The sequence below is a fragment of the Opisthocomus hoazin genome, chromosome 18, assembly GCF_030867145.1.
Source record: "Opisthocomus hoazin isolate bOpiHoa1 chromosome 18, bOpiHoa1.hap1, whole genome shotgun sequence".
Lineage (NCBI taxonomy): Eukaryota > Metazoa > Chordata > Aves > Opisthocomiformes > Opisthocomidae > Opisthocomus > Opisthocomus hoazin.
This window is the reverse complement of record NC_134431.1, coordinates 15,819,847-15,833,292: the sequence shown is the minus strand read 5'-3', so window position 1 is coordinate 15,833,292 and position 13,446 is coordinate 15,819,847. Positions and strand designations below refer to the sequence as shown.

Here is a 13,446-nt window from a genome sequence, read left to right as displayed (position 1 = left end):
GCACACATTTAGGTGAAGTACTTTGAAGATACAAATGCAAATATGGTATACATGGTTAGCTGTACGTTACATTAGTACAAGGCACCTAAAATAGCAATAGTAGTGTTATAGGACTAGCACTACACCCAGTTTTTTCCAGATTCAGGGTCCTCTGGCTCGCCACAGACTTCCTGTGTGACTGTGCGAGTCCCTGGGGTCCAAATCCAGAAAGATATTTAAATTCAAAATTTCTAAAATTCAGTGGGACGTAGGTTTTTCCCAGCCTGGCTGGATTTGGACTTCCTGTGATTCAGTTTCTACCAGTGAAAGAAGGTTAATGAAACACTCTCAAATGCAAGGTATTGTAATATAAAGAAAAAAGAAAAGAAGATGATACGATGTAAGACACATGAAATTTTCATCCCTCAAAGCCATTTTCCTAATGGTGATAAATTAGTTAACAAAGCTAGAAAATTTTGGTTGATACAGAAACAGAGATGAGTTAGCTTACCAAAATAAAATACAGTTTTTACATCTATAGTTACAGGGGCCCTAAGGACCTTGCACAGCTAGCACGGGGCTTAACCCATCCCACTGATGGGCAAGCTTCAAACCCACAACATCTGGCACTGAAGTTACTAAATGTTACCAGCTTTTTTTTTTCTAGACAGAGCTCACTGTCCCTGTAATTGTTGATTTGAACTACTGTTTTAAACTTCCATTACATGTCTGGTGTGGGGGTGGGTAAATGGAGAATGCAAACATTTTCTAAAATAATGCAGTAAAAAAAATGTTGATTTAATACACTGACCTTTTACCAGGTTATTTTTTAAATGTGATAAATGTGTGTCCTGTCTGGACAAAGCAAACTAGCTGCCCAAACTCATCTTCCTGATTTGTAACAGAGGAAAACAACAGGAAATGAATAGCCACAAAACAGTATGATTTCATGAATAAGATAATCAAAATATGGATACTTCATCTGTAATATCACAGATGTCTTCTTGACAACCAGTGTTTTAGCAATTACGTCGCCTCATGCAAATATTTTTCTTCATAAGCATTTTCCACTTTTAGTGGAAGATTAATCTATCTAGATTTAGACAGTGAATAGCTGACTTCTATCAATGGTTGATTAGCATGTGTACAAAGGAAGCACTGGGTGGGGATTCACATGTCTTTGGAAAATAGTCATGTTCCAATCTCAATGGTAATTAAGCACTGAGGAACCAAATGTCAAGATTCAAACAAAAAAATCTTTCAAACTATGACCAAGCTTTTCCATATGCTAAAACCAACCCAAAACCCTAGATGCTTTCTAAAATATTGACTGTTACCTACACATTGACTATCAATTTCTCCAGTTACAAAGACAAAAAGGCACCCACTGAGGATTTGAACAGCAAAAGATCATTTGCTCTGCAATTAGTTTTGAGTCCTGCTTTTCAGTCAGTCCTAATAAGTCTGGATCTAAGTGCATTTCTGAAGCATGCATTTTAAAAGGTGATGTAGTCTGTATAAAACATTTTCAGCATACGTGAATAAGCACAAGGCTCTTTGTATTTTGTGTCTTATTTTACCCAATAACCATGATACAAAATAACAGCATTTGACTATACTGCAATGCCACATTCCCGTTAAAAAAAAAAAAAAAAAAAGCAGAACCTGGGCCCGGGTCACCACTGTATTATGCCAGAGTGAGTCCAACTGACATTAATGGAATGTTACCAGAATAAAATGGATTGCGACAAAGTAGCCAGCCATACCCATTACCTCTTACTGAAATTGAGAGCACGCAGACATGAGTTAGTTATTAAACCATGATTACATGATTTAGTAGTATGGCTAGTCTTCTGTCTCCACTCACTGTTCAGGAAATACATACGTAATACACAAATACTTCCATCTTGGCAACATAACAGTATAGCAGCAAGCAAAGAATAGAGCCTAACCAAGGAATGGACACTTTAAGGAGTCAAAGTGGTATTTCACATAAACAAGGGCTGAGAGAGAAAAAAAACCACAACATAACCCTGTGGATTAAAAAAAAAAAAAAAATAAATCAGACACTGTTAAGGCCTCCTTGGACAATTCTATTTCAATCAGGAAAGAGGAGATGAAAAATTACTCAGTGGGAAAATGAAGGACAAACACAATCTCAATATTAAAACAAGGTTGATAAAAATCTCTCTGCCTTTGTCCTACCAGCTATGTTTTATGTCTCAGAAAAATGGGCACATACCACATATTAAATTTCAGAACTGCATAGAGAAAAATCGAGAGTGCAGCTTGAAGGTAGCTTTGTTCTATTATCAAGAGTTGCAAAATCATCCCTTATCATTACTGACACACATATACAACCTCCCCTCCAAATATTAATAACTTCAGACTTCCCAGACCTCTGTAGCGCAGGCATAATTAATCCCTATTTAACAAGATGGGGAAACTTGTTAACGGGGAACAGCACTGGAAACTCCAGTATGGAAGACAAACCGAAGAAAACAAAGCTGCCCTTTAAAGGCCAGGCACACACCCATACTGCAATGAAGGTTAGCAGCATCAGGATGAAGTTTTAATTTATATCAAAGCCATTTTCACAATGGTGATGAACTTCATTATTAACAGAAGTGGTCCAAAACCAAAATACAACCTTCATAGGAACGACAGGGCTGTAGGGATGTTGAGGAGATGCTGAGCTCCCAACTCACCTGTTTCTCCTACACACACTGTACAGGTACCACCTCTCCCAAAAAGCCTCATCTCTCAGAACCTGTATGCAAGACCACAATCTCCAGATTATGGGCTACGGTGTCACCACAAATAAGAGCTCCCAAAGAAAAGGCCATCTTGCTACTAGTAAAAATCCATTTCTACACAACACTGACGTTTGTAGAAAGATTAAGCCAAAACATACCTTCATTGTCTTTTAATCTCCACTACAGAATTAACAGTTCAAACAACACATTAGCATTCCAGCAACCTGTCTGCTCCCTGTTTGTCCCACCTGCCATTCAATTAATAACTCGTTAAGTTGCACACCTGCAACACACCTAACCTCTGGTCCTACCATTAACCCTACAGCGCAGGTGTCAGCCAACAAGCCCAGTTAGCAATATCCTGTGGAAGACAAGACAGCAAAGAAGGTAGATTGGTGTTCTGTATCCAGTAGCTTGTACAAGCATGAGCTAACAATGGCGAGGTCCTGTTCTACCAGCATGAGCATCTCTGGTTCGCAGCCATTCCTGTAATTCAGTAATTTGAATCAGTATTTAAAAACAACAGGTTACAAGTTCTTAAACATGTTGAAGTCGGAGTACCTGTTCATTTACCACACATTACTCAAAAATAAAAATCACTATGAAGAGGCTTAACAAATACGCACACAACAGTGAAAGAAACTTCCCTTGCAATGGAAAAAGAAACCAAGTGAGATCTGACACTTCTGGCAGCCTTCACTTTTCATTGCATTGCAGCAACTGCTGACCTACCGGTACTTTAATATCTCAACTCTAACCACACATATGATTAGAGTGACACAGGCAGACATTGCATAGCACCGGGTGTCGTGTCCTGCACCCCCTGCCCCACGCAGGGACCCCGAGCAGTGCTATCTGCACAGCCTCCCCAGTACTGGAAGCAGGGTGGTGGCAGGCCTTGCTCTCCTCCCAGCATGGTGCTGCTGCAGAGCGGAACCACTGAGTACGAGTTCAGCAAGGGTTTCATTTTTCTTGCTGTCAGTTCAATTAATTGCAAACACATTCTGGTTCACCTTAAAAACTATTATGCAACACCAAAAAAAGTGCTTAACAAAACTAAGTAAAGCAGATTGCAAAATATACCACACTTAAACACACTGATTTAATGTTTTACTTCATGTACTGCAATGAGTCCTCAGCATCCATGTGTTTAAAAAGTGTAGTCCTTTTTAATGCTTGTTTTTCCATCCCATTTCATTTTCTTTTTCTGTTCCAGTTGATACCACCTACACTTTCCAAGAACCTACAAAGGGGGAGAGGATTGCAAATAAATATAAAAGAAACACAATTAGCTCTAAAATACTCTTGTAATCACGTACTAAAAAAAATGTATTCAGAAGACGAGTACTAGAACTGTAAAGTGCTAAACAAAATTATGGCTCAAGCTTCTCTAGGAAATATAAAATAGACTGGATTTCAATTTACATGAAAATAAGGATTATTGTCAGAATGAGAAATAAAATTTCCCCCATCTCTTTCCTCTAATCAACCTGAAAATCAAGGACAACATCAAATGTTTCAGCAGAGGAAAGCAAAAGCTAGTTAAGGAAAATCAGACAGAAGAAAGCCTCCAAAACCGCTCCAAAACCTAAAATAAAACAAGCCCGCCCACCCCAACCCCAGACAAAAAAAAATGGGAAGAAATCTTAGAGCACATCATTCTTCTCTGAAATAATTCATCATTCTCTCTTTTAACCTGATAATTTTTTCCTCTGTTCCTACACGTAAAACAAGTTTCCTTTGCAAATACCTTATTTTCAGCAGAATCAGAGGTTACTCCTCAGTTCTGTACCTCATAATTAGAATGGGATGCAAAAACTGAAGGAGCACTCTGGAGAAATGTGCCCCAAGCTATCAACTCTGTGTTGTGCTGAGCAGCACACAGCCACTCCTCTTCTTTGGCATTAACATAGGGACCTCTAGCATGAGGTTGCTTCACTCAGTATAGACGTATACTGACCACAATAAGTTCAAGCTCACACAAACAGTTGTTGCAACACTAAAGCTGGAGCTATTTGGCACTTTCATTGACAGATGGAGGAGTGTGTGCTCCTGTAAAGCCTCTCTGAACCCTATAACTTCATACCAGCATCTCAGAACAGGTGGCTGAAATGTTGAGAACAAAGAAATCAATCAGAAGATCAACAGGACATTCTGTTAAGCTGTCTCACAACCCACTGTGCTTTTTGCACATCACTGCACAAAATACTCTCCACTCCAAGAACTGAGGTTGCACAAGCACTAGGAAGTAAGGGTGAAAGCTCCTGTGAGTACACAGACTTTCAAAACAGCCTCTGCCATTCGCAAAGACTACCAAATACTAAAATACAGCCAAGAGAGAGTGCAAAGTATTTGTAGGTATCAAATACTCTGCAAAGAAGCTGCACCAGCTTTTGTGTCCAGGCAACCTTCTCCTGGCTTTATTTAATGTGGCTGAAAAACATGGAGCAACAGAACGAAAAGCAACAGCGAAGCCTAAAAACTGCTGCACAAAACCAAACAGAAGGACAGCCTAATTCAGTTTGGTAAATCCCATGGGTGAAGCAAGTATGAAACAAAACATGAGAGCAACTTTGAGATTTAATATTTGTTTTCATTTTTTCCCGACCATATTTACACCACTATCACTGCTTATAATGCAGAGATTACTTTCCACACCTGATCACAGGTAGAAATACTCAGAATGTGAATTTCATAGAATCATAGAATGGTTTGGGTTGGAAGGGACCTTATAGACCACCGAGTTCCAACCCCCCTGCAGTAAGCAGGGACACCTTCCACTAGACCAGGTTGCTCAAAGTCCCAATTCAGGAGAGGTAATTACCTGCTTTGCCCATATTTTCATTTAATAATTCAGGCATTTGAGTGGACCTTGCCCTTTTTCAGAATAAAAAGCTGCTGCTCTTAAGAAGGGGCATGCACCTTCTTTCTTACACAGGCAAAGTTAATTCTAATTCATAATCATAATAACAGAGCTGATCCCAGCACTGATACAGCAGGAGGGTGCGAGTTGAGCTTTAATTTAGAGATTGAACAAGACTGCCCCTTTCCTGTCATAGCCAGTCAGGGAAAAAGTCCATCGTTTATGGAAGCCCAGAAAGCCAGCCTTTTGAGGATGCACCATCCAGAAGCATTAGTGTTAGAGATTAAATCAAACAAAATGTGCAAAGTGATAGAAGCAGAGAGAATTATCACCTCTGCTGTAGTGACAGAAGGAAGTAGAGGCTACAGCTAATTTTTTTTTTTAAACCCACCAAGTAATTCCTACTACTGCTGATACAGCAGAAAATAGCCAATTTTTATTTAAACATAATGAAATCCTTATTTGTAAGCTAACAAAGCTTAATCAAAGACAAGTGACAGATGCATGTTTTATAACGCACCAAACTGTCCTTAAAACTAAAGTATTGTACCTCCTGAAAAAACAAAGCCAAGTCTACAGACATTGCATCTTCTATTTTATGATGGTGCTAATGAGTTTACTTTGTACTTCATTCATATGACAAAGTATGTGCAAGGTCTGTAATTCCAGACTGCTGGTTTGGAAGGCACAGGTAATCTGCTTAAAAAAAAAAAAAAAAATCAAGAAACATAAGTAAAGGCTCAAGAACAACCGTTTCTCATCACTACTTAAGTATTTATGTCTCAGCATTCCACAAGTCTGTTAGGGTCCCTTGTGAAAAAGCTTAATAATATGTTTTGATAAATTTTGCTTTTCACTGTCAAGATAATGATCTTTTACACAGAATACAACCACAGTATACAAAGCAGCTCTCCTTTCAGCATGAGGAGAGGACAAAGACCCACTGTTCTAAATGAAGGTTTCTGAATGCCTGAAGAGCAAAAATTAAGAATACCATCCAAAAAATGACATAATAAAAAAAAAAGCAAAGAACTCTATTTTTATTTTATTTGGAATATCTAAGCTTAGGATTTCTCAGAACATTGTTTGAGATTCCTCAAGGAAACTAGAGAACTCAGAAGTGAGTCTCAGATGACTGTCCCCTGGCTAGTTTATACAGCTACTTACCTGATGCCAGCATTCTAAGACAGTTAATTATTTATACTAACAAGGAAATAATTTCAGTCATTAATTGCATCTGTTTCATGCTCCTGCTCCCTAAATACACTGAGCAGCTGTGCCTCCTGAGGGGAAAAAAAAAGCAAAACAAATCAAACAGGAGAAAAGTTTAAGAGAAGATGACTGAAAGTGATCATGGTATAAAACCAGATAAACATGGGACAACCTTATTTTTATTTTACTATTTTTGATTAGTGAAAATTGAGAAGTCACTTCAATTCAGAAAGCAAGCCAGCATCTTCTGCAGGTCACTTCTACCAGACAGTTAATTATGAAGAGAATGCTATCTAATGCCAGATAAGATCCAGGTTTCCAATTCAACACCCATCACGATCACAATTTTCAAATTTTGCTGTAAAACACCCGAGACACCTCAAAGGTGAACAAACAAACAAAATCCTTCCAATGCAACAATACAGAACAAATCCCCATACTGTGGTCCATGCATTTTAAAAACAAACAAAACCACACAGATACCATCTAATAATTTTCTTTTTTCTTTGGCTACAGTTCACAGTAGTTCTTGTTCCTACCACCTGGCCGGGCTTTGACCTCGTGACTGTTCTATCTTCACATAAGTGTCATACAGTTCTCTCAAATGCAGTAACAGTTCCTCTAGGTTGTCTCCTGTCAACGCAGACAATGCAATGACCCGGTCAGCTATCTGTTCTTTAAGGAGTGGCAGATTGATCCTGGACTGAGCAAGGTCAATTTTATTCCCGATGACAACACAAGGCCTCTCAGACAATCCTTTTTTATATTGTTCCAGTTCATACTTTAAGTCTTGCAGCTGAATCCAGGGCTGAGACACAGAGAGATCCACCACGTATAAGAGAAAGCGGCAACGTTCAATATGCCTTAGGAAGGCCATCCCGAGGCCCCTGTTTTGATGAGCACCTTTTATTAAGCCAGGAATGTCAGCAACTACAATAAGAGAAATTTCACAGTGAATCCAACATATCTAACAACAACAACAAGAACACCACCCCAGAAAACCTAGTCTCTTACTGGCCAACGCAAGTACTTTTGGAAGTGCATCTCAATGTACTGATATTAAAGCATACCTCATGTTAAGTTTAGCTGCTATTATCTTTTAAAACCCCGAAATTTAGATTATTCCAGGGAAGACAGATACGGATTGCTAATTTGATATTAAGGCCCCATATAAGTGAAAGGGAAACGGGCTTTCAGTGTTGTTTTGTTTGGAGTTCTTTAGAAAGAGCAAGAATTCTATAGAACTGCTAAACTGACTCCCACAGCGCTCCAGAAAGTAACCCAGGTGACACAAATTGCTGTCAACATACTCACAACGTACTACAGTTCTTACCTGCTACTTGTTCATAGTCTTGATAGTGGACAATTCCGACATGGGGATTTAGTGTTGTGAACGGGTAGGCAGCCACTGCTGGCTTTGCACTGGAGATTGCTCTCAAAAGCGATGATTTGCCAGCATTGGGAAAGCCCACCTGGAATACAAACACCTACTGAAGTCACAGTTCTAGGTTAACCCCAGTAAAAAAACCCAAAAGTAAACTTTTGCAGATGTGGCAAGGTTCTTCCAGCATGCACATAACACCATTAATTTTGCGTACTTAGTTCTGAAAAGCATCCTGGTTTCCCCCTGTTGTTCTTCCTAAACCCTGTTTTACTTCTAGGTGTATTTTCTGATAAACATTAAATAGATGAAACATAGAAAGGTCCCCTTAACTCTTTTTATGCCATCTTAAGTATTTACTTTGTTCAGAGCCAAAAAAGTATATACCATAAGATCTCTTTTACCCTGAAATAATGTTATGACACTTTGTCCTGCATTTCCCATTTTATCTGTGTTTTCTAACTCTGATTTATTATTTTCCAAAAGAATTCAGAATTGGCTTTGTCCCTGATTCAGTAACATAGTTTGGCCTATATATAACCAGCATGCCTTCAAGTTTGGGATTTGACAGCTCTTCATAGTCTCGACATCAAAGAATTAAATTGAAACTTGGTCTTCTGAGGAGAAGGCAAGAATTTGAATAAACCTATCCCAGAAATGCATTTACTCTGGGATATCCGACAGGTGACATACAACAGCTACATAGATGGTCAATAATTCCCAGATGAAAGTAGATCAAATCCTAAATTCTACTATTTGCTGATGTCAGATACTCTGCATTCTTATCAAAGGAAGTAAAATACAGAACAGATTCATCTCAGATTTCCAAATTTGTGCCAAAAATGTGGGAAGTGGACCAGAATGTCCAGCTGGTCAGAGAATTAAGTGTATTGATCCACCAATGCCAACTCCTTTATTCGTATCTAAATAAATTCACAAAATCCTGCTAGACCACACAGTTATTCTGCAGTTGTTGAACTACAGCAAGAACACTTTGCAGCAAAGCACAATTTTAACAGCTTTACCAGCCAATGTTAAAATATTTCCATACTTAAAAATGAAAACAGCTTAAGCCCTAAATTGACTCAGCATTCGTGTCTGAACAGTATTTTCATTTCAGGGGATGCTAAACCCAGAACTAACAAAGGCAAATGTTTAATATCTGTTAAAAGAGAAATATAGGGATAAAATAGAAGATGATTTGAACTTTATCAATTTTATTTCAAAAAAACCCAAACAAGAAAACAAACTAATTTAGAATAACTCTCCATACTGCACTGTTCATCTGCAGAATCGGCACAGCCTGCTGTACGTCATCAGCGAGTCTGTTAATCGCTGATGAACATTGCACATTGCTCTTCTATATACAGTTTTGATTTTAGAGAAAGTAGGACGACGTCAAGTAGCAAGACAGTGAAAGCTCTGCAAATCACTTTGGACACCCTTCTACCAAGTAACAGCAAGAAAGTATCAAGTTGCATTTCTAAACAAGCAAGCCAAAAGGCTAACAAAAATGTTAACATTATTTCTTCAGTCAGTCAAGTGTCGTCCTACAACGATAAGCAAGTTGGAGAACCGCAGTAACACTCACCAATCCTGCATGAGCTGTTGTCTTGAGTTCCAGATGGAGGACTCTTTCCTGACCTGGCTCTCCTGGAGTAAATAGTGTTGGAGCTCGGTTTTCATTGGAAAGAAAAAAGCGATTACCTTTCCCTCCAGCTCCTCCATAAGCTGCAACATACTCTTCATTGTGTCGAGTGAGGTCAGCCACAACTTTCCCGTCCTCCTTAACCAATGTACCTACAGGGACCTTAAAGTGAAGAGTGATTAAAGCATTACACTGAAGCTCAAAGTCCACAGCAGAGCTGTCTTCAGCAGATCCTTTACCACCTGATTTCAGATTTGTTGAAAGTCATTCCTCCATACTCTCAAGTTGGGGAATCCAAAAAGAGAAGTGTACTTCATGAGGCTCACTTTCTGGACCCAAACAGCACTGTCAGATATTTACACTTCATTAAAATTTTGACAGTACCATAGCTCTCTTTCTCTTCTTTCAAGCAAAGAAGCGTAAGTGCAGTAGTGAGTTAAGGAACGTATTATAGGTGTGCACCAAAAGAGGCATGATGAAGGAAGAAAAAAAAAAGTATTAAAGAAAAGTCTGCTCCTATTTAAGAGTTCTATGTTCTGATTGCTCTAGGCATATGACCCCTAGAAGTAAAGCAAATCAGAACCGTATTTGCTTTGGCCAGATGTATCTCCCAGAGAAGTCTAATTTTTATGAACAATTTAAAGCAGCTTGATCTGCCTGTGTGCCAACCAGCCCTGTCTCAGTAGAGACAGCACGCAAGGCACCCTGTAAAAACGCAGGTGAGATTTTCTCACAAGAAGATCATCCAGCCTGAAAATCAACAATGTTAACACAAAGCTAACACACTAGCATGCAACCTTAATTTACTTACTTTAACATACACGTATGCACCATTAGCTCCATAACAGTTTTTGCTTCCTCCTCTCTCTCCATGAAAACCCCGATAGAAGGGGAGGACTGAAGAAAGTGATTTCATTTGCTGGTCAGCTGTAAAGCAAAATACACATATTTTAAACACATTGTTTTAGTAGAACAGGCACAGAAGAGCAACCTCTTGACTGTTCTTTCCCTTTTTGAATATTTCATGAATGCATATGCTATTTACTGACTCGACAATAACATATCAGGGAAGACTAATACTAATGTAAGTTGTGATAAAGTTTAACTGCCTTTACTTATCTGCTCAGGTTTATTGACCATGCACTTAATAAAGCAGTCATTCCAAAATCAACTATTACAATATACTCTGGAAAATTCACTTGCTAGATTAGCAGATTTTGCAGTAGGGTGGTGGCAGAAGCAGCTTCATCCAACTTAATATCAAAATTTGATCAGATCTCAGCCTTATCATAACAGTCAGGCACCAGCCACTACAACGTCTGCAAAACATCTTGATTTTCAAAACGCTTTCTAAGGCTGTCATTTATGTCCCTGTTATCACAACTCAGGACAAAGCTTAAAAAGACAAGACGTCTTATACAGAAATAACCATTTTCACTTTTTTTACATTTACATTTACCATTTCCTACCATGCCTGTAGGGTTGCTTTAGCCAGCGGGTGGGGTGTTAAGCAGTAAGACAACACAAAATCGATTTGGTGAGCTTTACCTTTCAAAATGACATGACCCCCATCACCTCCATTTCCACCATCAGGACCTCCAAATTCTTTTCTAGGTTCACTAAGAAAAGAATAACCTCCTCCTCCTCCTTGTCCTCCAACCACACGCACTTTCCGGTGATCCACGAAATAGCGTGTCTGTAACAAGGATGGGTTTTGTATTTGCTAAGTATAGTTTATAAGAGTCATCTTCCAACAAGTTGATTGTTCTGCAAAACTCAGTAACACGCAGACCTGCTATTTTTAGTCATGATGAGTTTCATCCAAAAGTACAAAAAAAAAAAAAAAAAAAATCAGAACTCTGCTGCCATTCACAGACCAACTAAATACAGCATACTAAGTACAATAATAAAAAAAATATATCTCATTTTTCAAGTATTTCTAAGAACCCCCTTAAAAGTACATGCCTGAGGCTATGTTGATATATCCTAACGCAGCACCTCAGATACCAGAAGTACAAAATTCAAGTTAAGTGAACTAGTAAGAGGATTATTTTCCTGTTAATACAGCTTCTTTAAATTGAATTGAAATTTGCAAAAAGGACATAGTGCATGTGTGGGAGGGATATTCTCATACTGATTCCCTGCTTTTTATACCAGATGATGAAATTAAGGCAAACTTCAGTCTTCTAAGTATTAAGAAAAGTATTAAAGACAAAGAATAAAAAGTATTTGCAAACAGAACAAGCAGAGGAAATCTTAATATAAGCCACAACCAGTTGCTCAGGGGTTAAAAAAATCTGTAGCATAAAGAGAATCACAGATCTTCTCCCTATTTCTGACATGAACTTAGTATCTGACTTCTGGCAAACTAATTATGCTGCTATGTATTGGCTTTTCTGTCAGCAAAGTAGGTTTATTGGTATTTACCTGTCTCTAGGAAGTGGGTTGAAATCCCCAAGGGAAAATATTAGAGAAATACCTTCATACAGGTAGGTGAAATCATTTACATATCGCGATGAGAAGAGAAAGCATGACCTTGATTGTGGTAACACTCAAATTCTGTCAATTACCAAGGGACTTCATAATGAGAACAAGCAATATGAGTCACTCTAATTAAATAGCCCAAGCAGTATGTGAGAGAGAAAAAGTCTTATTAGTATCATGATACCAAGATAAGCAACCGAAAAAAAAAAAAAAAAAGACAAACGACTCTTGATGACTGAAGTTACACTATAACCGGCGAGTTCTTAAAAACCTTCTTTCAGAAAAGCATTTGGCACCACCACCCGGCGCGACAGGGAACTCTGGCTTTATGGCGATCTATTAATCGTTAGTAAATAAGATTTTCCATAGACATGTGATTAGAAAAAGAATATAAAGAAGAAGTTTTAGCACCCTGCAGTTTCTCTTACATAAAACGCCGTCTGTCTGGCAGCTGACTACTATACAAGACTATAAAAGCAGTGAGAAACAAAACAATATTTTAGCCTTAAAGCTACACAAGACTTCTTGCTTTCTGAACTTCTGTATGCTTTCAGCCCACTTATGGCTACTACAACCCCTTTGAACACAGCTAATGTCACATGGCAGACTTATCTCCTCACTACTCACAAAGTCAATGAGATTTCAGAAAAATTTTTCCTCACATCGAACGCGCATATTTGATCCCTGTGAGGAGAGCGCGGCAGGGAGCAGGTGAGCTCCGCTCCCCGACACGCCTGGAAGGTGATTGCCCAGCAAAGTAATTGCACTACAGACTAACAGCTGATTTGCTCTAGAACTCACCAGTTTCCTTTCCGAAATGACTCTTTTTTGCCTCAGCCGCCTGTTCTTCGAGCACCTCGCGCAGGTTGTGGAGAAAGGCGACCGCCGGGCCCCCGCCGGCAGCGGCACCGGGCTGAGGAGGAGGAGTAGGGCCGGCCTCCACGGGGCCCGGCCGCCCAGCGCGGCCCAGCACCGCGGCAGCATGGCGCTGCATGCGCCGGGACAGCCCAGCCGCCCAGCCCGGCCCAGCACCGGCAGCCGCCGGGACAGCCCGGCCGGGGCGCAGCCGCAGCCCGGCCCGCCGCTCCCCGCCCCGCGCAGGCGCAGCTGCGCCCCTGTGGAG

At 39.6% G+C, this 13,446-nt stretch overlaps 1 protein-coding gene across 1 annotated transcript; it reads right to left on the bottom strand.

The window, feature by feature from the left end:
* Nucleotides 1-4,425: 4,425 nt before the first annotated feature.
* MTG2 (mitochondrial ribosome associated GTPase 2) lies at nucleotides 4,426-13,344 on the bottom strand. Its single transcript, XM_009933941.2, has 6 exons — nucleotides 13,125-13,344; nucleotides 11,388-11,535; nucleotides 10,651-10,766; nucleotides 9,783-10,001; nucleotides 8,144-8,282; nucleotides 4,426-7,740 (listed from the first exon to the last, which is right to left on the bottom strand). Exons 1-6 carry the CDS (start codon nucleotides 13,305-13,307, stop codon nucleotides 7,346-7,348), a joined length of 1,200 nt encoding a protein of 399 aa, XP_009932243.2. The 5' UTR covers nucleotides 13,308-13,344; the 3' UTR covers nucleotides 4,426-7,345.
* Nucleotides 13,345-13,446: the final 102 nt, after the last annotated feature.